General features: G+C 40.3%; 1 protein-coding gene across 4 annotated transcripts in view; it reads right to left on the reverse strand.

The window, feature by feature from the left end:
• The window catches only part of LOC135289238 (transducin-like enhancer protein 1), a 72,410-nt gene extending 45,990 nt beyond the window's left edge, over positions 1-26,420 (reverse strand). The window contains exons 1-6 of one of the 4 annotated variants that reach the window (XM_064402680.1): positions 25,111-26,420; positions 24,425-24,525; positions 22,801-22,864; positions 22,662-22,706; positions 4,418-4,480; positions 3,497-3,601 (exon numbers count right to left, since the gene is read on the reverse strand). In XM_064402680.1, coding sequence (XP_064258750.1) covers positions 3,497-3,601; positions 4,418-4,480; positions 22,662-22,706; positions 22,801-22,864; positions 24,425-24,525; positions 25,111-25,134 — 402 coding nt within the window. In that variant the 5' untranslated portion in view covers positions 25,135-26,420. The remainder of the gene's footprint in view (positions 1-3,496; positions 3,602-4,417; positions 4,481-22,661; positions 22,707-22,800; positions 22,865-24,424; positions 24,526-25,110) is intronic. The other 3 variants (XM_064402678.1, XM_064402679.1, XM_064402681.1) reach the window with 3 other exon arrangements.
• Positions 26,421-26,825: the final 405 nt, after the last annotated feature.

Genomic DNA, 26,825 nt, shown 5'->3' on the forward strand with positions numbered 1-26,825 from the left:
ACCTAGACATACCAATTTAACTGTCACTTATATTACCTAACATGAACTTGTTATTTTCTAGACACATATATCAAGAAAACAACCCTGCAAAAAACCAAGCAAAAAGTGAAAAACAAAAAACCCCAAAACACCCATAAAAAAGCCAAAACAAGCCTTCAAGTTACACCATAATAGTCTACCTAATTCTTTCACACAATGATCTAGTCTTCCTCAACTGCAGAAGTGGACACTGCCTGCAGCTGCAGCAAGGCCGAGGAGTTAATGGGGGCACTTATCCTTTTAGTTAGGGTTTCTCCTTTGTTCATTATTTATCTAGCAAAATTGCTACTTCATTCTACTCTAATATAATAAATATTAAATGGTGCTATTAAAAAAAAAAAATAAAGGAGATTGTTTAGCCACACTGCTAACCCCTGGCTGACAGTAAAAGCCTTCAAGAACATGTAGGGTAACTGTAAGGTCAGGAGTATGACTGTTAATAACCAAACATCATCCAGGGTTTTTTCCTGAAGAAAGACTTTTTAATCAACACAGAGGATTAGCACTGCTTGCAAGCTCACCGAGTCCAACTGTATTACTTTCTTTAAAAAATGTGTCAATTTATTCATTCTGTTTTGTACGTGCTTAATATATACCTATTCCAAACCCTGGCTTTTGATTTTGTAGTCAAATTCTCTGAAAAATCCTGGTCCTGTGAGACTATAATTTTCTATCCTCATAGTTTGTCCTCTAATAGGCTTCCCACTTTTCAACTGGAAATAAAATTTATAAAATATAGTTCAAAATTATTTTGTATTTCAAAATACTTTTCCCAGTAATTCCAAAGTCTTTGTTCCCTTCTAGAATTCACACATTGCACAGGAGTAACATGAATTTGTCTAACTGAAGGAAACCTATTGGGAAACGCTTGAATCATCGGGTGTCAGGAAAGAATGGCCCTTAAGGACAGAAAGAAAGAGGGAAAAAAAAGTCAAATCCTGGCAAAAATGAAGGATTTTATTTAGTCAAGAGAGACCAGGCAAGTTAGTACCAGCTAGCAAAATAAAACTTCCCTCCCCATCCTCAAGAATTATTATATGCATGTATTTTAGGTAGTGTGACACCAGAAGTCCCTCAATTGCATCTTCTGCTGTTACAGATTGGTCCAGCCTATTTGCACCCTGAAAAGAAGTCTGATGATCTTTCATGCCCATAATAGGTGTCTAAACCGTTAAATTACTATATCTTTTCTTATCTTGAAAGACACTGCACTTTAGCAGCATGGCCCTTCCATTGTTCTTTACACTAAGTCGGGCCCCTGAACAATACTGACAGCTGCTATCAAACTGTGCCGTGCTCACCCTCGGTGCAGCTGCCGCTTGTAGGAACAGACAGGCTTTTGATGTGTCCTCCCCTCTGGGGAAAGGGCTTGACACCCTGAGTGCTCAGCGAGGGGGAGCAAAGGTCCACTAAATTGTCAGTCTGATTTTATGCTATTCAGATTTTTCAGGACATACACCGTCCCTTTCAAACAAAACCAAGCATATGTCAGAGCATGAAACTTATTGTGCGGCACAAGGTAACTATTGATTAATAAGACTGTAAAAGATCACTGGGACATACATCTAATTTTGGCATTATGTAAATGCGGGCACCTACGTGGTCAAATTTTGTGCCCAGCATGTTAATTTCCTCACTCGCAGTTTTGGATTTGTATGGCATCATTCAGGAGTCTTTCAAAAGACACAGAAAGTATTTCTTCAGGTAAATCTTAGATGATTATAAAACAAAAATGTTAGAGCCTACTATTCCTGCTTCCAAAGAGCTTCCCTCCCTGCTCCCCAAAACTCCTAAAGTTCTTAATTGTATGTGGTACTTGTAGATCCTATGGCTTTTAAGACTGTATTGTGTGGACATTAAAAAGAAGCAGATGACATGCTCGAGATAGCAAAAATTGGTTTGTCTAAGTAGCACTATTTTAAGGCAAGAAAGAATCTTTACAAATATGTTTTAATATGTTTCCTTTTCCTGCATAAGTTCTTCTTTGAAACTAGTTCATAATGAAGGGTTTTCCATTCCATTTTCGTCCTTAAGAAGCAACTTGTTTTAAAAAATGCAAGAAAGTACAGTTCTCTAATCTTTGCTAATCGAATACCACAAATGTACATGAGGCATATTTCAAAGATCAAATCAGGTATTCATAAACTAATTCATTACACAAGCAAAGCACAGAGGAGATTCTGACAAATACAGATGTAATTGTGTGGGTTTCTAAGATGTGATTAGCAAATCAACTAAGTAACAGTCAAAATCTGATACGAAGGAAAAACAGCACAGATTTGAAGGGGGGGTATGTTTATGCAAAGCTAATCTGTCAAGTGTAATAAAGCAGCTTGAATAAAATTTAAGCTGAAAATCCACTGAAGCTCCCCATTTCAGGGAGGAAAAGCTATTAAAAGGAAATGAAGGTCACCCTCCCAGTTTATTTCACCTAATTGACTGCCAATAGCTTACCACAGGCAAACCGACTGCAGATCTGCAATTGAGAAACTGATGAAAGGAGCATTTTCAAGCTGAGGCTCATTCTTTTAATCCTCCCTCTCTCCCTATTTTTTTTTTCCATCTCCAGTTGGGATGTAATTTTAAGCACAGATGGATTAACTGGTTCCATTGTCTGTAGACGTCATTGGACTATGGCACTGTTAATCCGTACAGCAGCATGTCTAATTATCATTACAAAGCGTCTGAGGGAACTATAAAGACCAGCAGGGCATCTTCTCACAAGCAATTAACATAAATTGATAAATGAGTAATTTGAATCTGCTCAAGGCACTCACATATGAATAAAATCAGAAAGGACAGGTTCTTGTTTCGGCTACTTCTTTTACTTAGTCAGAAGGGCAGAAAACATGAGAAATATTCCAGACTTAGTGGCAAGGGAAATGAACTCATACAGTGGAAGGAATGCATGGTTCAAAAAGTTCATTAATACAAAGCAAATGACTTGTGATTGACAACCAGTCACAAGCAAGTAGTATTAACTTTTTTAGCATATTTAAAAGCACATTCTTGGTGAAAGGCTATTAGAACACTGTGTCAGACAATTAATACTACTTCAAAAGCAAGTGAAGTTTCTATTCAGTAGCTTGCTAATTTAAAATTCATGAAAGATTCACAAGAAAGGGAAAGAAAGAAGAATGAATAGTTGTATAAGCTCCAAGAACTCAAGTGTCACAAAAAGCATGAGGAAAAAGTATCTAGCTCAACTGACATACAATACCCATAAATAAACAAGCAACTCTCCTAAAACTCTATTTCTTGCAGGAGAAGTTTTGTTACATGCAGCACTGCTGGCCAAAATTATGTTCTGACAAGCTACTACCCTTATCTCCGCTAAATCTGTGTGAAGCAAAAACACTTCAGCAATACTGGGCATCAAAACAATGTTAGAAATCAAAACATTAGGTTTGTTTTAAAAATAGCAAAGCAGTAAGATATGAAAGCAAGTTATACACACTGTAGGAGGTAGACCTGGAAGGCCACGTACCCCAATGATGGCATTCAATTCAGCCATGGTCACTTGTTTGGCACGTTCTACAGCTTGGGCCACTTGTTGCTGATGCTGTTGAAAGAAGAAGGGGTATAAGGAGGAATTTGTGTTAAGGTATTACTACACCATATCAAACCAGGATCACACACACTTGAATAACCAGTTTGTCAGCAGAAGCCCATGCTACCCAGTGCAAGACATCTCATGCAGGTAAAAGGTAATAATGCCCTATTTTTACCTGCTCAAAAGGAAAGAAGAGACCTGAAGGCAGCCAACTTATCTCTTCCCCTAAGTCCCTTCATTATTAGTTGTCTGGCAAATGAATAATCATTTTTAATTGAGCTGACAGGTTTTCTTTACATTAGTTTCAATTTTAACATTTATAGACTCTGTGCCCACGTAGCAAAGCCAACTGAAATTTCAAACAAGAAAAAGCTGCCCACAACATGCTAAAATCACAGTCATTCAGATTAAATGTAGGTCTACAACTTAAATAGTGTTTTGCATAGGAGCAAAACACTCACCTTTGATATAAATTATGTAGAGAACATAAGCATGCGTATTTTACTAGATCTACACTTGACAACTCAATATCTAATAAACAATCACCATGATTAGAAAAAAAAGCATTTTCTTGTATTGCTACTATTTTACAGACTCCCACTCTCCTCAGGAAATGAATGAGGCTGAGCCACTGTCACCAGTTTGAACTCAGATTTGTTAGATCAAATTAGCAGGGGGTTTGCACACTTCAGCTATAACAGATGTTCCTTACATTACACAATACACACATTGTGTATTGTGATAATATTAACATCTTAAAACTAGCTAATTTGCAAACAGAAAAACAACATAATCACACTGTAATAGTTGAACAGTTTTACTTACTTCCTGAGACAAAAATGGGATGACTTGTGCACAAATTGTATTCAATCTCTTCGCGATTTCTGTCTACAGAGTAAAAGTATTTCCATTAAAAACTGCATTTTAGGGGGTTTGACATATTAACTAGTCTAAAGGATTATATTATTTCAGACAATAATGAAAGTAACAAAATATTATGCATTTTTCATACTACTGCAAATATAAATACTTAATATACAAGGCCAGACATGGAAAGAGATTTTGTTAGCTACTCTAGGACATCTGCCATGTCTAAAACATCTAATCTGTACACACATTTAGGCACAAATCTGGTTCTTATATAGTTCATTAATAAGCAGAGCATTTTTGAAATCCATTAACTCCAAGATAAAGCCTTTTAAAAGATAGATTTATTACTACTCAAATTATCAAGCAGCATAACATGAAGGCAGGAAGAATAAAAGAAAAATGCTTCTTTCATGATCAATTTTATCTGCCTATTAGAAGGTAAAATGACAAATGTACCATTGGGAATACAAAAGAAATACTAAAACAGAGTAAGAATGGAAACAAAAAGTACAGACTTCTAAAATCCATATTGAAAGAGAATTAAAATAATGCAAACAAGGAAAAAAACAGATCAGAAAATGGGATCTTATGAACAGCAAATTTGTGAAACCATGAACACCAGGAGAAAAAGGTTAGGAATAAGAGAACAGAACAATCCTTCAGGGAAATCAAGAGAGATTACAGCGGGACAGAGTTTGAGTTCCACTTTTCAATAGCTTCATATATCTTACTTCTGTATCTCCCATTTTGTCATGTCAACCTAAACCCTGGAATCCTGGTGAGGTAAATGGATCTTTTTCTCTCATTACTCAGTGTTATCTGTGTTTACAGCCTTTCAGACCCATACATCTGCCCATAATTCAGGACCACTATTATAATTAACCCTCAAACTACCTATACAATTTCCTCAGTCTTCCTTTAAAACCGTAATTTCAGTCACTGTAGCACAGTTGCACAAAACCAAAATCAGCACCTAGACAAGAACACAGTTTATGTAAGAGACACTGAACAGCTCCTGTCCATCTCTGTTGTACAATTAACCCATAAAGATATTTCTTGGTTAGTTAAGGGTTTTTTTTATGTTTCAATACAGAAGAAACAAGCAGTCACTACTATGAATCATTAGGTCTTCTATGAAATCACGAGTATTAAAGCTGAACAAAGATAAACTCACTTAAATCAGACTAAAACTGTTAACTCTCTGCCAAGCCTTTTCCTGAACCTTCCCATAATTCTGAGGTTTTTTAAGAAGACACTGTGCTATGTTGATCTTTATACATCAGTCACATAATAATTGGGATACAAAAATCAACCCTCTAGTTTTATGTCTCAGGAGACAGGTGATTTGGGATCTAAGCATAATTACCAATCTTTAACACCTCCTTGCAAATCTCTGACAGACAGAGGGAAGATACAGGATGGCATCTAGACCTGTAAAACACCTCATCTCTCTTGACATGAAGCACTCCACCCAACCAAAGCCTGATATTTGACACACCCAAAACTATATAGTTTTTCAGAAGCTTCCAAAGAAGTTCTGGGATGGTTTCTTCTGAGGATTAAAAAGTTTGCCTTAACTAAGGGCAATGAAGTGACAGTTGCTTTACAGGAAATCTTTGCCCCCTTCAACAGTGTGAAGATATCTCTAATCTCAACTAAAACACCTATCGTTTCACTGAGTACCACAGTGGTCTTCTCCATTCTGTCTGGGCCACAACCATAAAACATCCATAATTCCACGTTTAGCATTCAGTACTACATACATAATAGCAAAGTCAACACTTTGAAGTTACCAGCTTATCTATTACTGGTTATCAGACTTAACTATTACCAAATCTGTTGGCATTTCTCTGTTAAAAGAAAAATAAATCCAAACACATGTACTAATGGGCATTTTTCCACATACCTAGTATATCTCGCCAGAAAGCAGGGTATCCATCAGCTGGTATTCCATCAGCCGTGGAAATGTTGTCTGTTGCATAGCAATCTGTTTGGATGATGTTTAGCTAAGATGTTTAGGATCCAAGGACTTAATTGCCCTAGACCAATGGGATTAACTTTGTTTTTCAGACAAGAACAAGTATGAATCATAGCAGGTGACAAGAGGGGATCAAGAAAGAATAAAGTAAGAAACTCATTGTCTACTGCAAAGTTCTTTGGCCTGTATGGGTCACATAAAAGTCTCCCTATTCTGAGGTGACTTTCCTTATTGTTTTTATAAGGAAACAAAATGCAATCCTATTTTTAGTAGAGTCTGTAAAACATGCAAGCTGTCCATATTATTGGAGTTTTCTACCTCAAATCCCAAATATCTGAGCTACACTAATAACATAGCATACATGACATCAAAGAGTAAGATAAAAATGCAGTATCATGTACATCTGGTTATAATTGTCCTCCAATGAAAGTCAGTTAGATATTTAATTTATTTTCTAAAAATTAAGACATAATCAACTTTCCCCCTTTCCACACCAATCTTCTGTTAAAGTTATTTTCTCAGTATTATCACACCTGATTTAGTGTCAGAACAGAAAAAAAAAAGTGTATTCTTCGTAGTTTGAATTTACCAAAGCAGGGCATCATTGACGACCATATATGAACAGCAACCTTAATTCAACTACATTGCTAGATAAACTTAAATGTACATGACATAAGTTTTTTTTGAGATTTCTTGCTGTTGTTACAAGTGCCAGTTAAGAGACATCTACACTGAAAACGGAAATGACTATTCTATTAATAATAAAAAAGTCTGCTTGCATTTAAAAGGCAGTTTGTTTAAGAGAGTTTTCACACGTTTTAAGTACTTAACATTATTTATACAATTTAATGCACCTCCTGTTTGCTGCTCTCTAATATTAAGTAAAAAAAATTCATTCACAAACATGTTAAAAATATTTTTGTTTTCTAGCAATTTGTCAAAGTTAAATTTCAATGTACAATTTATGTAATTTTGCTGATCAAGAATTGTAGGAGATTGTTTTCAGAACTGAGAAAAAAGGAGTTACTTTAAATGTAAATGCAACAGTTCAATAGACAATGCACAATTTTTAAGGTGAAATACCCTTGAGTATGCATGCGCGTGTGCCTGTGAGTGTGTACACATTCATTCCGGAAAGCAAAACCCCTTTCTGAAAGAGTCAAGGAGAGTTTTATTAATCAAGACTAGACATCAGTAACTAGTGTCATTAGAGGAAGCCTCCAGACCTGGGGCTCATGAATTTGAAAGTCTTAAAATAAAGGTACTTATCTCCTGTTTCTAGAGGCCTTCAGATATAACATAACTACTACCTAACTGCTAATCTTGAGACATATAAAGAAGTCCTAAGGGTGAATAAACAAAGGAAACTTTGCAGAAAGCTGCTCAAACACAGGCAAACATGACTAATTGCTCGTGTTCTGTGGCTCCTTAAAGGAGGCTACAGAAGCCTGCATCTCTTATGGAAGTCCTCTGAGCTCTACGGCAGCTCTTAGCAAAGCATCTGAAGTGCCCTTAATTGTTTGTGTTCTTAATGCAGAGCCTCTTGAATACATTCATTTTTAATAGAGAACTTGAGTGTGAGGCCCATCAAAGAATAACAAAACTACATCATTCACTGGTTCTTGCTGCTGTAATGATTGTCTTTTGATTTATTTGCAAATGACTAGCTTGTCAGACCCCTGACTGAAGTGCTACCCTCCTTTCTGAAGTATCATTAAAAATTAACACGAAGGAATTCAGCTGCATTTTGTAAAATTAAGTTGAGCTGATGGATTTTTTTTGTCTTCACTTGCGTAAATTTTTTGCCTCTGTTCCATTTAGTTAAGGACTTAAATGTTTTGACCTAACCATTGCCAAACTCAAGTGTTTGTACTTAAGTTTGTCTTGCACACTTGTTAAAGTGAATTCTTAACATAATGACAAAGAACAAAGCAGCCAGACTAGCTACTAAATACAACACACTTAAATAAGGCTTTTTACTGTGGACTTAAGCTTGTTTGTAGAATTTAATTCTGTTTTCCTTCTACATTGTTAGAAAAACGTATTGACCTGTTTTCCTTTACAGCAGTCTGTTCCAGATAATTTTGCCCATTGGTAGCCTGTACTTTCCAAAGCTCCAAGTCACCACAATTTCTTGAAAAGAACAGATTTTTTACAACGAAATTAAAAGGAAGTAGAATACAAATATTCAAGTTCTGTTGTTCTGTTTCACAGCATAACAAACACCCACGTGTATTTTAGCTCTGATGTAAGAAGCCCTAGCTTGCAGGAACCAGCAGTTTAACTTCTGAGTGAAGAACACAGTCTTCCTCTGAGGAGAATTAGTTAATCCCCTTTCAGCTTCAGAATTTCAACAGGAGTAATTTTGGGTTAGCTCCAACCAGTGTCTACCAATACATATCCCAGGACTAACTTCAGCTATAGGATCCATGGTGATTTAAGACAAAAATTAAACCTTAGAACACATTAGTTATAGCAATCACTTGCGCTGCAACAGCTGCTCCATTATTATCGCTGAGACGCATCAAAGCCTTCCAGATTCTATTTTACAAAGCAATGGTTAGCTAAAAATGTCCATTTTAAGTCAGAAGCTTGTTATTCTTTCCTGCACTGAACTTCCAGCATCACTAAGTTAGATCAGATCTGAAAGCACTGTTCTATCACCAGATCTGAAGGATGGGTTTATGTATTCTTATTTACTACATTTTCATTTATGCTATTATTTTGATCCAATTTTGAAAATCAAATTTGTAATAAATTCAGAAAAATACAGCTTAAGAACAACATGATTAAAAGCAAAGCAAAAAACACCAATGTTCTGATAATACCAAAGAAGCATGTCCTAATTCATTCCCTTCAAGCAAAAGAATCAGAGAATCAGCCTTTAATGCATGGAAAGGAATATGCTGCTAAAACACATTCACAAACGCTTTAGAAGGTAATTCTTAAGCACTCTGCCTCTGCTTACACCTTCAAGACTTAGAAAGCCAAGTATAACACTGAACTCCTCCTGGAAGGACAAAATGGACTTCCTGCCATTTACAGCATGTAACACAGTAATCCACTGGGGAGGAAAGGTCAATGTTGCACTTTTGGTCATTACTGAATCATTTGAGATTATCTGTGGTGGGGATGAGAAGAAAATCGAAGCCTATGAGAATGCTGCAAATGGCTTGACCTCAGCCCAGTTTTCATCTCCATCTGTCTATAAGGCATGTGAATAAAAGCCCTCTTTCTGGGATGTGCTTGCCCATTTTTTTTAATCCATGCTGCAAGCAAAAACTCATTCAAATACCCAAAGACTTGTGAAATGCAATAAGAAACTGTATTTTAGTCTTGTGCTGAAGTTTAATATCCATTTAGAATTTTAATTTTTCCAACAGAATCATTGAAACAAGCAGTGCACTCAAATGACAAAGCCATTATTCTTTTTGTGATCAAGACCTTCGAAAACAAGAGAAAGCAGACACATTCAGAGAGCAATTACAAAAAAAAAAAAAAAAAAAAAAAAAAACAAAACAAAAAACCATATTTCACTGAGCTTATCTTTCTGTATTTCACTGTACTTAGCTTTCTGCATGCTTTGTTAGTACTTGCCATAGCAAGACTCTAGCACCTCCAAAAATTAGTTGTTAAGAATTCAGGGGATGAGGGGATGTTGGAATTATAATTAAATCTCAAAACCTAAACATTCAAAAGCTTCAAATGATTAAGGCTAGCATTCTGTGAACTTTGCTATTCATGAGTTATTGAATCCAGGTTGAGCACAGAGATATGCATATATTATGCATGCCCTTTTATTTAAAATTAATACACTACATTCCATTTGGCCATGGCTGCAAAAGAAAAAAAAAAATAAAAATAAAGGCAACATGCCATTTAAAAGTTTAGGCCCCCACAGTATATCAATGTCAAACAACAGCGTGTCAAGCTAAGATTCAATTCAGGTAAGTGCCACTGCCAAATTTTCTTGTTCCCAGACGTGCTTTAAGATTATTTTATTGCTTAAAATTTAATTTGTTCCAACTTGCGTTTCCATGACAACGTTGGCTAACCCTGCAAATCATTTGGGTAATTGGATATCTTATCTTTCTATTGCTCTCAAATCCAATGATTCTGGAAGAACTGCAGCAGCCAATCAAATTTACAGGCCTCCTGAGTAATAGACTTGCACAAGTAGCCACATCCATCTCTCCTTTTACTGCCGTATTAACCAACCTGTGACAAACTGCGGAAGTCGGCCTTCCAACTGTATTTTAAATTATAAACATTGTCATCACTAATACTCTCACCAAGAAGAAGGAATGAGAAGGTTTATTCTCAACAGATACTTGATATTCAATCTGACAAGAAGCAATGGGTAGCATTCCTTTCAGCAACAGAAAAAAATCTCTGTATTTTGGGCATAAACTTCATTTTAGCATGACATGAAATTAATGAACATAAGTTTTCCTTCTGCCCCACATTAGTACTACTCATTTTAATTGTGAGATCAGTCACCCACAAAATTATATTAAAATCCCAGAAGACTGGGATGAAAAAACTTTAGCAATAAAAAAACCAAAAGACCACTGTATTGCAAGAGGGAGTGGGGAAAGGAAGAAGTAGCAGAAATATTAACAGAATAATAATTCAAAATTAAAAAGACACTGAATGATGCACAGTTTCCACAGTGAAATTAGAGAGGCTTTAATTCAGTACCTAAACTACTTTTATCTGAATCCTCTTAGATGCTCATTTAAATTACAGAAAGGTCACAATAATTTAAACATAAGCTACATATGATGCATAAGACAACAGCTACACTTGCCAAATACCTACTACAGATTTGGATGCCATTCAAGTGTAAAGTGACTGGATATATTTCAGATGTCTAATTTCAATGCTTTATAAAAATAGAGAGAGGCTGTGTGTAACTCTCAATGAACTACTGTACACAACTGCCCATCCCAGTTACGGCTCTAAGTCCTCTTGAAACAAAGCCAACGGCAACAAAGAATCTGTTGTCAGGATGTCGAAATGCTCCTTTCACATATCTTCACTATGTCAAGACTCTTCTAAAACTTGGCTAAAGAGGGCAGTCACCACATTTCTCTTTAATCTAACTTCAGCCCATCTTGCTTAAGGACTCGCAACTACACAGTATGTTTATCTAAATTTTAGTTCCATTGTTTAGTTTCCAAGCCTAAGCTAACCTTAAATACACACAGAAGTATTTAAATCTCTTAAGTGAGTGCACAGTTTGTTTTACTTTCAAGCTGTTTTCCAGGACACAGAGTTCCCACTTTTATTTAGATTCCAAGAGATGCTGAGAGAATCAGCAGCTGACTCTAATCCAGAAGAGGTCTTTGCCACCTTTTCCTCCAGGGACACAATTTCTTTGAACTATACTGCAGACATCTAGAGGACTGCCAAACATCTCAACAACCAATCAGACAGAAAACATTATACAAACTGGGAAAGGACCAGCTTGGTAGGCCACTACATCAGGTAGCTAAATAAACTCACAGGAGACACCCATCCAGTAGAACAGCCCAAAGTATCAGGACAACCAAGAGGTTTTTGGGAGAAACACAAGTATCAATGAGTTCCCCTCTTCTCATGTGACTACACTCTAACGAGTTGTTACGGTGCTCTGTAGGCAGCAAGGTCTCCAAAATTATACAGCACACTTTGCAGTATTATTTTTAAGGTCACTAAGAACTTGATTCACTCTGGACAACTGAGCAACACTGCACTACACAGTAACAAGGAGATGACAAAGAGCACAGAAAGAGAAAAGAACATAAAAAATATAAACCTAACTGCTACACTCCTACCAGGAAACAGCACCAGTGGCTCTTCATTTAGTTTAGGATACTATTTTAAAACTACTTCCTATTTTGCTCTTACTCCCCGTAAGCAACATTTGAATTTCTGCAATATCTTTTCAATACTTCTCACACTGAGCCACTCAATTGGGATGGCAGTAGAAAGTCAAAGCTCTTACACAGCTGGAGAAGTATCTGGAATAAGTTTCTAAAAAATCAGAGCATAAAGCTCCTCAAACCAAGCACACGCATTTACATTATGCAAGTCAATAACAAAGCTCCCAGTCAGGATTCTGTCCTTATCAACATTTAAGTAAGACTGTAGCAGCAAGACTAAAATGTATTTACTAGAACAATAAATATGCCATCCAACAAAAGGAAATATTAAAACAAGGGTCTGAATAATGGAGTGGGGGGGGGAAGAGAGAAATCTAATCATTATGCAACAATCAGACTTTACAAATAACTACCACAGCAAGCACACAAGCACACCAACTAAGTCACGTGTACTGCTCTAAATGTAATTTCACCATTTTAAAATACTTAGTATAGTCACACCTCAGTTTCAAAAATCTATCAAGTCAGAAAAACAGTTTAAACACTTATTCATATCAATGCTTCAGGTGCCATCAGGTGACTCACTAATGAATAACAAGTTAAGAGGATTGACAACTCCTTTGATAGTAACTAGTGGAACTACCCACCACATAGGATTTGCAGGGAAGGTGAACACAATGGATATCTTCACAGTGTAGGGAAAAAGGTTCACAAATCTTTCAGCAAAACTTTGGGAACATGACACTAAATTCCTTACCCATTTTATTATTTTTATATATATTCTGTGGCTTACAGAAGAGAAACAATAATAAAAAGACTATCTAAATTGCATTCTAATAGACAAGAGTGCCATAAAAAAAAACACAGCTCAGAAATATTTTTCAGCAAAAAATATCAGAACTATGCAACGTCCAAAAAGGTAATTACAGACAAGATAGAAAGATTATGTTAACTTCCTTGCTAAGAATCTAACAGTCATAAAATTATTGAGAACAACACTAGCAGCACAGCAAAAACTTCATGGGAACAAGGACAAAACTGCTCAGTTATTAAATTATCTACGGATAAAATCATTTGCGATTTTTTTGAAACTAAGAAGTCCTGCATTCATGATAGGTCCAGTATTTTTTAGTATTTCCCACTAACAAGCATAAAGATCTCTTCATTTACCCTAATCCTCAATTTCCAAAGAGTTTCAAGCTGAGAAAGACAGAATATGCTAGAGAATAGCTTCAGAACTCACTTTACAGTGAATGGAAAAATGGACTGAAAAGTAAAAAGGATAGGGATAAAGGCCCATAGCATGCTTAGACAGGAACATAAAAGAAAAGGAAATAATGGGCCTCAGGAATGAATCTCTTGGTCACAGAGGATCAGAAGTTGAACATAAGTCAATAGCAGGCTGTTGCAGAAAAGGCTGCCACCGCAGTAAGCCATTTTCTAAGTAAGCCTTCTATGCTACTCAGCACGGCATTTCCTCCCCTGGAGTACTGTACTTCAGCTGGGCAACACCATTCAGAGAATGAACACTCAGCTTTAGAGGTATGCAGCACAGTTCTGGAAGGTAGAGGAATGATTTGCTCTCCTTTTCCAGGGTGAAGAAAATGCATAGTAAAGAGCTGAAGCTACAACAGAAAAGACTGAAGCTGTAACTGAAGAAGCACTTCAACGGCAAGGACATAAAAGCAACCTGTTATCTGAAGAGTTTGAGGGTTGCCACTACTGTTGGAAGTCTTTGCTAACAGACAAAACAAGCATCCTATCAGCAATGACACTGGTATAGCTGATCCTGCTAGGACGACACAGGGAGGCACTAGGTCCCTGCTAGTGACGTGATTCTAGAGTTCATATTTCAGTTTGAATAAACAACCTAAAAGCTTTCCACAGGTCTTGTTGAAAATTTTGCTTTTGTTTAACTGACAATTTATAATCACCATTTGAGGCCACAGACAGCTAGCCTAGCTTACTGTCTGAAAAGTAATGGCTGGAAATCATATTTTACAAGATTTACAGCCATTTTACAAGAGAAATTTTACAACAATATTTTACAACAATAGAAATTCAGAATTACCTTACACCCTCGCACCTTAAAGAAAGATGGATGTTTAACCTTTTTTTTAATGAAACAAAAAGCTTTGTTGTGAATAGGAACTGTTGGAGCAAAAGTACGAAAAAATGATCTAAGTCATTTTTCCCAAGAAAGTGTAGGGTTTTCATCTCTTCTCCACAGCTTAATTCAAATTTCTGCACTTGAAGTTGAGATCATCATGTCTTGAAGCAAAGAGCATGGCATTTCAAGGGGTTTAGAACACTTAAAAAACAAATTCATGAATAGGCAGATTTCCACATATCATAAAAACCACAGTTTCAGATGTCCTTTCTTTTTCTTCAGCTAACAAAAACAAATTCTCATAGACTTAATCTTATCAAGATGCAGCTCATCAACTATACCCACTCCTGCTCCCATTCTCCAAAATGAAAGCTATCTTTTGTTTTTGCTTGTTAATCCATAGAAGCCTTTAAAATGGCACAAAGAGATGGCAGCATTTTGTTCTCTAAATCAATTTTATCCTCAGCCATCAACTAGATCTTCCAGCACACAGAAAGATCAGTCCTTCCCTTCTAATTCAAAAATCCATACTACCATTGCCCTTGCAAACTGCTAAACAAGCAGTATCGGCAATGCACTTGTGTTCTGTAATATATTTACTGCAAATCCCAACGGCTTGCTTCCTAATGCAGTTTTCTATTGTGTCTGTTCTTGTGTCAATACTGTGACTGGTCACCTTACAAGTAAGTTGCTTTGACCAACGGTTTACACAAACATCAAAAAGCTTCAAAACAAAGAAAAAAAAGACCAAACAGAAAAAAGAGAACATCCATGTTGCTGAGAGGGGACAAAAAAAATCCAAAAACCCAAACTAAGACGTCTTAAACCAAAACACAATTTAACCTCAGTTTTTTTGTTTTCTTGTCACATAGCCAAAAAGCCTAGTTAGCTATTCAGATCATGTATGAAGTACAAAATACTTTCAGACAGGCAGCCCTGACACAAAGCTTACCTAACACCCCTCAAAGAACTTTAGTCTTTAATTTAATCATCAGTGCTAATTGGTTCACAAAGAACAAATGCTCTGAAGAACATAAAGAAAAGGTGGGAGCAACTTAGCCAATCCCCATTTAGTGACTAGACACTTCTAATACACTCTGCAATTTCTCATTAGACACAGAATATTATCATTATAAAAAAGTTCAGGGACATTCACCAAACACATCAACTTCCTGAACTGATTTCCCCATACTAGAAAGTGTATTTTTTAAATAGGCTTGCTAACAACTGAAATAAGAGAGCCAAAACAAAAGAAACCCGAACATCTCGCCTTGATGCTGTCAAGATTCATATAAACCTATGGAAACAATATTAAAATCTCTAACTTGAAAAATATAATCAAAATACTTTCAAGGGAAATTGGAATCCAAAAAGGCTTATAGCACTATTTCACAGGGTTGCAGTATTTTAAATTTTTGTTTTGTTGGAGGTTTTTGTTTGTTTGTGCAGCACTAAGGCTTCTTCCTTAAAAGAGACAACCTCAGGAAATAACTGATTTTTAAGTCTAACCTGATTTAACCAGAGTTTGGTTAAGATTAAACTCAATTTCAGCAAGCTCTAATCCACTTTTCAATCACCTCCAGCACTATGCCAGAAACAGTTCACCGCTGGAGTTTCACAGGGGCCTTTGCTGCAATCTGTTTTACTAATATGATCAGCAGCACAGCCTGGAAAAGACAGCAAGCAAGTAAGAAAACTTGCTCCATAAAAGAATTAGAAAGAAAGTAAATACAAAGGCTGCAAGGAAATATAAATACATTATTTTATCCATAAGAAAGTAAAAGCAATGGCTAAAGAATTGCAAAGAGACCTTACAAGAGTAAATGGGCAATGAAACAATGGTACATAAACAAGATTTACACACACTAGGAGCAGACATGCCTAGCCACGTAAAATGATGGTCCCTGAGCTTACAATTATCATTCATGAGCAAGAACTCAAATGTGAAAGGAGTCTCCAGCAGTTCAGCGTTTCATGGCAGTGAAAAGGAAAAACTTGGATATTTTACTGAAGAAGAAATAAAGAAATAAAATTTAAAAAAAAAACTCAAATGAAAAATAAAAAAGTGGTAAAGAAATGAAGGTAGTAATGGAAACAGTGGAAATGCAAAAGGTGGTAATGGATATGAAATAAAAAAAGGTAGTAATACAAATCTCTCATTCACCAGCATCCTGAGAGCTGTATATGGACTTTTGAAAAGGGGAACTAAGAACTAAGTTCAAAATTCAAAAAGGTTGAATGAAAAGAAAAGAAAGTGATCAAAGAAAGCTTCACAACTGTTTAAGTTGGGACTGCCCAACCTTAAAAGGAGTCAACACAGATGGGCTGAAAGAGGTACATTTGGACTCCATTGAAAACACAGCTCGGCATCAACAGCTTCTGTCCTGAGAAGCAGTGACCATCTAATAGAGTGGAAACCAGATTCAAAGCAAACAAAGTTGGGGGGGGGGGGGGTTGTCCTAAATCAGGCACAACTTTCTCCCCACAACAGTACAGCAATGGTGGAAACACACTAGAAAGTAGTTTTGCAGAGGAGGGCTCTGGAGAGCAAGTTGAATACGCATCAGCCCCACAGTCATGTGCTGGTGAAGGTTACACCTCATGTGAAGACACAGGAGAATGACTGTAACCAACTGGCTGATCGTATTAATTTCCCTTTCTGTTCCCCTTGTTTGGCAAGAAGGAAGATGCTGCTATACTGGAGTAAGTCTCTAAGTGTCACCAGCAAGATGATCAGGCAATCAGAGCACACATCATACCAGGGAGAAAATAGATTTGATCAGCTTCAGGAAGAAGGGGATTAATGGGCAGACAAGACCTCACTGCTGAAAATCAAGTGATTATGGAGAGGACTACGTCAGCTCCTTCTCAGAGGTGCACAATAGAAGAACAAAAGGCATACAATGGTTACCAGTGCGGAAAGGCAAACTCCCAGTTGGTGAAGGATAAAATTCTTCACAATAAGGGCAGGTCAAACACTAGAAAGTGTTGCCCTGACATGTCACGCAATATTACCTCCAGAAAACTGTTCTAAGTAGAAATTTTATACTTACAAGAACACAGATTGCAAATTCAGCTTGACTATGGGATCAACCTGGAAGAACTTTAAAAGCCATAGCCTCCAAGTAATCATAAGGCCTAATCTGTTAAACTAGCTGTTTTGACAATTAAGTGCGGACAAAACTATGAATTCTCCCTGCCTTTTTCCCCTGAGAGGAACTATGTAAGCAACTATTGTTCAAATACCTACACTTAAGAATCCAACTAAGAAGCACGATGCAGAAAGTGACAATACTAGTGTTTGACATAATTGCCATTAGATGTCCCTAAATCTAAACCCAAACTGAAAAGTAATTTCATTAGTTCCATTCAAAGCTGTTATCATTTTAAAGCAGGTACTGTGCAGTCTTCTGATAAGTGCCAGTTGATCTAAAATTGTTTTTAAAGGCTTTTACTGCATGCCAGTGGTGATCTATCAAGTCTAAAGGATCCTAATTTTGCATAGGAGACATTGCAATTTTAGCACTTTGCTGCAAACACTCAAGTAGAGAGGGACAAAAGGCAATTCAGATGCTCAGCTTGATTTTGAATAACAACCAGCAGAAGAAGGAAAACCATTAAGCTTTCCCCACAGAATCTGTTGTGACAAAAGGATATTGCACACACAGAAAGCATCCCCCCTTCTCTTTCCCCTACCCCAAAAGTTACCAGCACTTTTCCTCATTCCCTCTAACTGAACAGATACACAAAGTACATCAACAGACGTTGTGATGCAAGCTCCAGTAACGCAAGGGAAATATAACAATGTAGCTGGTAAGAATAGTGTTTCTCACCCTGGCTCTGTGAGGAACATGAAATCTGGTAGACTAAGTCTAAAATGAGAGATCATCTGGCCCTATTTAACATATGTACAGTGTTTACACTCTGACACGCTTTTGAATTAAGTTCTATATGGAGCTGACATAATAGATAGTATCTGACAACATGGTTATGTGAAAGCCACATGGAGATGTACTTCACAGTGCCCTGAATCTGTCAGATAACTCCTTCACAATAATGTTGGCCTCAAGCTTGAAACATGGTTCAAAAGTCACGAAAGTTGAAGTAATTGCTCTTAGTCTTTTCTCCTCTTTAAAATTGGCAACTCTATTTGTGGTTGAAATAGCTAGGCTGCTGACACAACTGTACTCATTTAAAAACCAAATATTTGTAGAATAAGTACAATTTTTTCAGAGAAAAATACTGTCACAATCAAGCCTACCATTTTCTCTTTTAAATAAAAACAGTTTTTTCATGTCTTTTGTGGCTGTGCCAGCTGTAAAACGTTCTTGAAACATTCACTGCACACCACCAAAACCTTAAGGAGTTTTTCATTCCAATAATTAAAATGTAGGAAAAAAGAAGAAAATTAATTTATCTTTAAATCCCTTTCAACAGCAAAGCCATCCTACTCAAGAGCTGCAGAGAGCTAACTAAGCTCCTTAATTCCCTCCTGTTTAACCCTCTCCTGAAGACTGATGTTCTAATGAGATATCATTAGAAGACTATGTCCTTTGCCACGAAGCCTTAGAAATTATTCCACAGAACAGTCCAGGATAAAAACAAGACACGTAACTCCTGTACAGCTGGTTAACACAATGCAGCTTGGGAGCTTGTATACTTTTCTACAACAGGCAAGATACTGAATGACAGGTCTGCCTCCAGGCAGGTCACAGAGATCAAAAAGACCCACCCAAAGAGAAGGAAACCTTGCTATAACTGTTGGGACAACAGAAACCCAGACACTGCAGTGGTTTATAAGTCTAGCACTTGGTTCAGCACTGCCGAATTATTTTTTTTCTCCTGTGGCTGCCTGCCAATGAACAAAAGATAATCTTGCACCTAACCAATACAGACATTAAATGCACAGGAAACCTTATCTTCTGACTTATGACAGAAGATGACAAGCAGAGCTGGCGAAAATAAAGACGCAGTGCCCTAGGAGCCAAGGGCAGCAACTCTAAGTGCAGCAGGATTTTTAACACCCAACCAACTATTCATCTTGGCACTAGCAGTTGATTCATCTGCTTTGCCAGCCACAGATGTCACATTGAGGAAAATCTCACTTGGACAGCATAACACAGAAAAGAAACTGAAGACCACACAATGTTCTTATTCATTCTGTCTTGACACATATGAAAACAAAATCTAAATCAACCCACATCCTACCGAAACAAATCCTCAGGTGGTTGTTTCTGTTTCAGATATGCAAAACTTGCTCAGTAACTATTCACCTTAAAATAATTTCTACACACACAGTGTAAGCATCTACATAAAACATGCTCTTAATAAAAAAATCTGTTATTCTTAAAGTTTAAAAACCTAACCTATGCAGAAAAAGAAGGAAACAAACAAAACCCTATCTAAACTAGACACAAATGTGTCAAAAAGATTATTTCCTGACCACTATTCAGCCAGCAGGTGAAACACAGCAGCACCTTGATTTAAGCACACATCACGCAGTTAAGCATTGCAAAGGGCCAAAGCTAGACTGGAGAGGGAATCCTTTCCATGGCCATTTCTAGTCTTAAATGCAACATATTCAAGTCAAAAGCTCTGCTGTTTGTGTATGCAAAGTTCACCTCAGTTAAGTCCATTTATAACAACATTCAAGTCTTGACTAACTTTATTTTAGTTAAATTATAACAGATTATTAAAACTAAATGAAGACAGAACTGCTGACACAAATCCATCAGTACAAGAACTCAAACTCATTTACATGCAGGCTAACTGCAAGTACTTCATTTTATCTAAGTGACTGTACCTTAACAGTGATGTACACACCACACTCCATGAATAAGCTCTGCTGCATTGTAATTTTGTTTTTCAAACAGCAGCCCAAGCAGTCTGAAGAGTTTCACACAGAGCAAGTACAGCATCCAAACAGGAGGAAGACGTTAAAAATGTTAAAGCTTGCTCACTGGAAAGTTTCCCCATCACTACATTTTCCAGTAACAAAGATGTTGTCAGAAATGACAATTTTTCGTGTCCCCTGATGATGCCTTGCTAGCATTTGGTTATAAGCCATAAAGCAGGAATAATTTCAGCCTGTCAGGAGTCTAGCTAATGCCCAGTTTCCCCCTAGAGAGAATTCCTGTCAAACGTAATGAGAGCTCCAAAGGCCCTTTCTACAACATAATGAGCACTTAGGCCATGCTGGTGATCAGCCAGCAAAAAGCATCAATTTGAGCCTGGCTACACCCTTGGGGGTAGACGTCACCAGTTAATAAGAATTATGATTACTATCTGTCAAAAGCCTCCTCAGAACTTATCGTTAGCAGTGGAAATTCAGAAAGAATGTCATTGTTAGGGTTTTGGGGTTTTTTTTTCCTTCCTGCAATCTAAGGCCACCTACATACTGAACTGCAACACCATTTGGCATCCTCACTGCAGGCATCTAAATCAGTAGCCTTTAACACGAAGGTGTTACTTTCACCAGAAATTAGAATTACTTAACATGTAAAAGCATAGTATATGAGACTCACAACGAGAGAAATGTATTTGTACCTTCAAAAGCCTATTATTTTCGCAACAGCACGCACAGGGCAAGTGTGCACGACTCTCCCCGGCTACAACTAACACAGATATAATGTTCTGTCATAAATCTTAAAAGCTTCCAAAGTATCACCGCCTACTGGGTACATAATTCTAATTGCCATACATACAGAACATTAAAACTTTATACATATGTTAAGGTCAAAGTGGGAACCTTAGTTCTCACCCACTTGAATCCTGTGGGTTTAATTGATTTTGCCTAAAGTTAATTCCTAGTACACTAACTGAAATCACACATTCTCTTCCAAGAGCTCCTGATAATAACATCCATTTTGCAGCAAATGATCTCCCTATACAGATACTGGCTTCCTCACAGGTTACAGTATGCCAAGAAGTTGTTGAAGAGAAAAAAATGCAAGAAAATCTTGAAATCACAAAGCTATGAAAAGCCACCTCACAGGAAAATGGACATTCTTCTAAAACACAAGCCACAAGAAAATTTGTTAAGCTACAGTATAGAACCAAGTCAATTACTAAGCTTGCTGTTCCATCTGGTTATTTGGTGCATTATTAAAAAAAAAAAAAGGTTGTCACAATACAACTTCTTTTAATGGCATTTTGAATTGCAACAAGCAAAAACCCTAAAGAATACCTACCCAGATTTGAAGATAGAAGGCTATCATGGAATTACAATGCCATCCTACCAAATACGACATTTTTAGGAAAAAACAAAACAAACAACAACAAAAAAAAATTCAAAGAGTTCAGAGCTACAAAAGCAAAACTCAACTCTGTAATTCACTTGCTTAATGAATGTCTTTGAATATACTGAAGATCTGAAGCCTGAACTAATCAATTTCTTCGCTGTGCCCTAGCCGGTCAGCCATGCTCTTTAATTTAATGAAACAAGAGTTTTAGATGAAATAGCATATACACATCAAGAAAGAATAGTATTGTTGCACTTTGAAATGTGTCCAACTGTGCAACTTCATCTAATGATAATTTTTTTAAGAGGCCATCGATTTCTGAAAGACTTATTGTACTAGCATCTTGATGAAAAAGTGAATGTCAGCATATCTACAGAATACTTACACCCTGCCATTAATGCTTTATTTGGCAGACAATGACTACTCAATTGAGGGTCCTCTGGGCTGTGCAATCATTTAGCTTTTCTTCTCTTATGAGGTCCTTAGTGTCTTGTTCCAGTTCAATACTCTTTTTATTCACCATTATAGTGGCCATAAGTGTGAATTTTATGGGAACTTGCAAACTCATAGTCATAACTAGAGCTTTCCAAGTCACTAATCTCTTCATACCTTTATAAGGCAGGGATTTGAGTAACTATGACTACATATGCTACACAGACACAGGATCAGTTCTACATGTCAGCGCCTCTACCAGTAACAAAACAAACAAACAAAAAAACCCAACCCAAAAGACCTCGAACTTGTAAAGTACTAAACTGCATTTTTCAAACCACAGACACAAGATCTTTCCTATTAATGCCAAAGTATTTCAGAACCAATACAAAAAAGGTATTGCTGCTTAACCTAATCTACACCTCATCTGACAGGAGGTAGGCAAAGGTCTACTAATCAGGCTATAAATCAGGCTATTGATTCAGACACGATGCAGTCATCTGAGCATAAACAGCACAGCTACATTTAAATGCACCAGACAGACTGCGGCTTAGAAAACAAAATGTCTTACCTGTTTGTGCATTTCAATGTTTAATCCATACGACATTTCATAGTACTGCAAATAAATGAGCATACATTATTTTCTTATGCTGACTTACATTTTATTAGGAGATATTTACTGAAATAAAGATAAAAACAAATACACTTACCATCACATAATGCCTCTGCATTTCCGTCTTTTCACTTGCCAGTTTCTCACATTCCAATTTAAGGCTACAAAATAGATCATGCTTTAATGTAACATGTCATTTTTTTGGCATCTACCCTCTCTACTTGTATTTTGACAGAAATTGCTAATTAAAAAAACTCAAACTGACTTGCAATATAGAAAGACTTAATCATACTTGAAATAAAAAGGCCAAAGAAGAAATGTAAAGAACATTTCATAGGTGCTGTATGAGGCCTGAACTGTCTACAGAACCTAAACATATCCACTCTTCATACTTTGACAAAGAGCTGTTATCAAGTGCTGCAACTTACAAGTTAGAATAGGATCTGAATTTCCTGTAAGTACTTCTCAGGAGTAAAAAAATAAAAATAGAGGCATTTCTTTCTACACAGCGTTTAGTAAATGACTGCCATGTAACACCACTCACATTTACAATTACAGCTTGAGTATAATCCTTACCTTAAATATATTCTAGCAAATGTTACCTTGCCCAGTGCTTGAAAAGTGGTAATTCTGACTATCATTTACTGGCTAGTTTATTTTCCATTTTTTGTTTTCATAAACAAAAGTAAGCTGCATTTGCATGTCTCATCACAAACCATTATATAATTCTGACTACTTTCACCGAGAGCATCAATGTCCCCTTTGTTTTCTATCAAACTGATTTTTTTAATGATACTTGTGAGCTTCCTATAGAACAGTTAGTGTGCAAGCACTATTTTCCACTCACACAAAGCCATATGTTTAGAGTTTACATTGTATTTCTTAAGCAATAAATGGCTTAAGCAAGTTAAGACTACAGTATCATAGGTAAAGGAAGAGGAAGAAGCATAACTAAAACCAAGCAATTTCTGACTGGGAAACTTGTAAAGCTTTTACTTCTCTCCAAATGTTCCAGGTGCACGTAAGTACAAAATCATTGAAGATTAATGCTCCTTAACACCAGATGACCAGGGTCAAAAAGAACCTGTACCCTAAATCTCTGACAGGACCTCAGCAGCAAGCACACACCCACAAAGAACTTCTGAAGGGCAGAGCAACAACGAGGAGTGCATCCCGCAACTTCCATGGATTCTGGTAAACTTTGTGTTACCACTCTGAGTACTTGTGTGTTTTAACTGTCCTCCCTGGCTCTCAACCACAGGACGCTGGCATTTTATTAATTTTTGCATTGACACCACACACAAATGAGCAAACATGAGAAGTAGCCTCCTTAACGCGCTGTGCCACGAACTGGTGCAGGTCTTCTCGTGATATACTGAAATGGCCCCTCCACATACGGCTTCCCAAGACACACTGTATTTTTTGAAATGCACAGAGGTGCCGGGCACTGCAGTTCCGACAGTTCAGCTCCCGCAGCTGCCCGGGGAGCAGGGGCCCGTTCGGGGCAGGGCTGTCTCCCGGCACGCTCCCCGTTCTCCCGGAAGCCCGGCCGCGGACCGGGGCTGCCCGCGCTCCCCTCTCGGCCCGCCGGGGTCCCTCGGCGGGGCTCCGCCGCGACGCCGCACGCCACCGCCTGGACGCGCCCGTCCGCTGCAGCCCCCCGCGCCCCGCCGGGGACCGGGCGGCACTCCCTGGTCTCGGGGCGGCCCGCCGGCGCTCACCTGTGGTACTGCGCCTGGAGGAACTGGAACTCTTCTTTGATGCGGTCCAGCGACTCCGGGATGGTGAATTTGAAAGGCTGGCCCGCAGCCTGGTGCGGGGTCTGGCGCGGTGGCGGCACGGGAGAAAGATGCACGTTCAGACACTGCGCGGCCGCCCCGCGGGGGAGAGGAGGCGGCGCTGTCCATCGCGGCCGGGCCGGAGGGATGGAGAGAGCGCCCGGCCCGGTCCGCCCCCGCCCCGCGGCGCTGCGCACTTGTTACCCACCTTCCCGTCCCTCATCTGCGGTGGGGCCGAGATTAACCGCGCTCCGGCTCCGACCCACCCGCTCCTGCCGCCGCCGTCTACACGAAAGCGGGAAGTGCCGGCTCCTCCCCGCCGACCCCCGCCGCGGAGGCACAGCCAGCCCCATTCCGGGCGCTGTGTTCGGCGGATGCTGCCTGCTCCGGCGGCGACCCCCCGCCGTCCTGCCCAAGGCAACTAAGTTGCCCACGCATCAAAAGTATTGGGGGCCGCTCCGGCAGGCAGGATGAGCCGCTCGACCCCGGAGAGAATGAACTTGTGAGGGCGCCTTCCTCTCCCTCCCCCACAGCTCCAGCCGAGCAAGCGAGCTGGAGGTGCGCTCCGGACCGCCCGGCCCTCGCCCCGCGCCCCGGACCCGCGGAGCGGCGGCCCAAGCCGTACTTACGGGGTGCCGGCTCTGGGGGAACATGGCTCCGGCCGCGGCGGGTCTCCCTCGCAGCGCGGCTCTCGCGGCGAGACTCCCCGCCCTACCCCGGCTTCACACCCGGTGCGCCAAGGGGACAGGAGCGGCGACGCCCGCCCACCGCCTTCCCTCCGCCGCCGCGGGCAGCAGCGGGGCAAGGCGCGGCTCACTGCCCCCGCCGCGGGGACATTCCCCAGCCGCGGCGTCCTTTGTTGCTGTTGTTCCAAGGAGGGCTGAAGGTGGCCGGGAAAGGCGGACGGGCCGCGCTTGGGACGGTCACCAGCGCTCCGCGCTCTTTCGGCTGCGCTTCGACCGGCGGGCGGCGCCCGCAGCGCCCGGGCGGCGGGACGGGACCCGACGGGGCGCAGGGGGAGGCAACAGCCGCCCCTCGGCGGGAGCGAATAATCCCCTCACGGACTCGCAAGTGGCCGATGCGATTGTAAGGCCGGAAACCCCAGGCGGAGGCGACTCCTTTCTCCTCTTCTGCCCCTTGTCAAAAGGGGAAAACCCAGCCGTAAGGAGCGGATCGCAGCGTCCGCGGCGGGACCGTCGCAAGCCGAGGGGGCCAAAGAAAGTCTCCAGGCAGGGACGTCGGCGCAGGGGCCAAACCACCGGCCAGACACAGAGCGATGAACAAGGGAGGAAGGCAGGAGGAGGAGGAAGGAGGCGGGCGGGGGCTCTTGCACAGCCGTCGCCGATCGGAGCAGCTCCAATAGCACATGCACGAAACGCTGGAGGGCAGGGGAAAGGGTACCACACACGCAGCAGACTCTTCGTTAGGTGCAGAGAAGTCCCCAAGACAAAAGAAAAGCAAACCCCTCACGATGCTCGTTGGCCTTAGCGTCCAGGCAACCAGCCCCGTTGAGAAAGATTAAAAAAAAAAAAGAAAAAAAAAAAAGAAAAAAAAAGAAAGCGTCCGTTTGAGGTTTAAATCAGACGGGAAGCTCCTTCGTGCAACAGCACCACTACAGCCTCTTACAGACGGGCGCGTATCTGGGAGCCGGGCGTCTCACCAGAGCCCCCCGAGCACGATACATCGCGGCGACATCAGCAGCATCATCCTCATCCTCGGTCTCCTCCGCGGCGGCTCGTCGCTCCTCGTCGACCCGGGATAAAGTTCCCCCCTCAGCTGAAAAATCCGAACCCGAGCGTCCGGGAACACCACCGGCTTCCTTTGCCCCGTCCCCTCCGCGCCGGCCAAGGGCAAGGGGAAGCCGAGGCGGCGGCCTGGCGGGCGGCGCTCGGCGGGACCCGAGCGCGGCTGCGGCCGAGCTGGACACGCCGGGCTCGCCCGCGCCGCTTACATTAGCACGCGGTTTCACACTCCGCCGGCTAACCAGCCGCGCGGCCCCGCCCACGCCGCCGCGCGGGGGGGCGGCCGCCCAATCGCCGGCCCCGCCGCCAACGTGGGCCCGTGACGCGCCGCGGCCCCGCGGCCCAATGGCGCGAGCCGGAGTCGCGCCGCCTCTCGGCTTTCGCTGGGAAGCGTCTCCGTGGCGGAGCGGCGGCAGCGCTCGGAGCCGGCCAATGGGAGGGCGCGGGGCGCGCGGCGCCGCGGGGGGGCGGGGAAGGTCGGCGGGAAGGAGAGCGGGGAGGCCGAGCTGTCCATCAAAGTAACGTGGGGCCCTCGCGGGCGGGCGGGCGGGGCTGCGGCAGCGGGCGCGAGGCGCCTGCGCGCGGCGCCTCAGCCTCGGCCG

This window comes from Passer domesticus, chromosome Z (genome assembly GCF_036417665.1).
Source record: "Passer domesticus isolate bPasDom1 chromosome Z, bPasDom1.hap1, whole genome shotgun sequence".
Lineage (NCBI taxonomy): Eukaryota > Metazoa > Chordata > Aves > Passeriformes > Passeridae > Passer > Passer domesticus.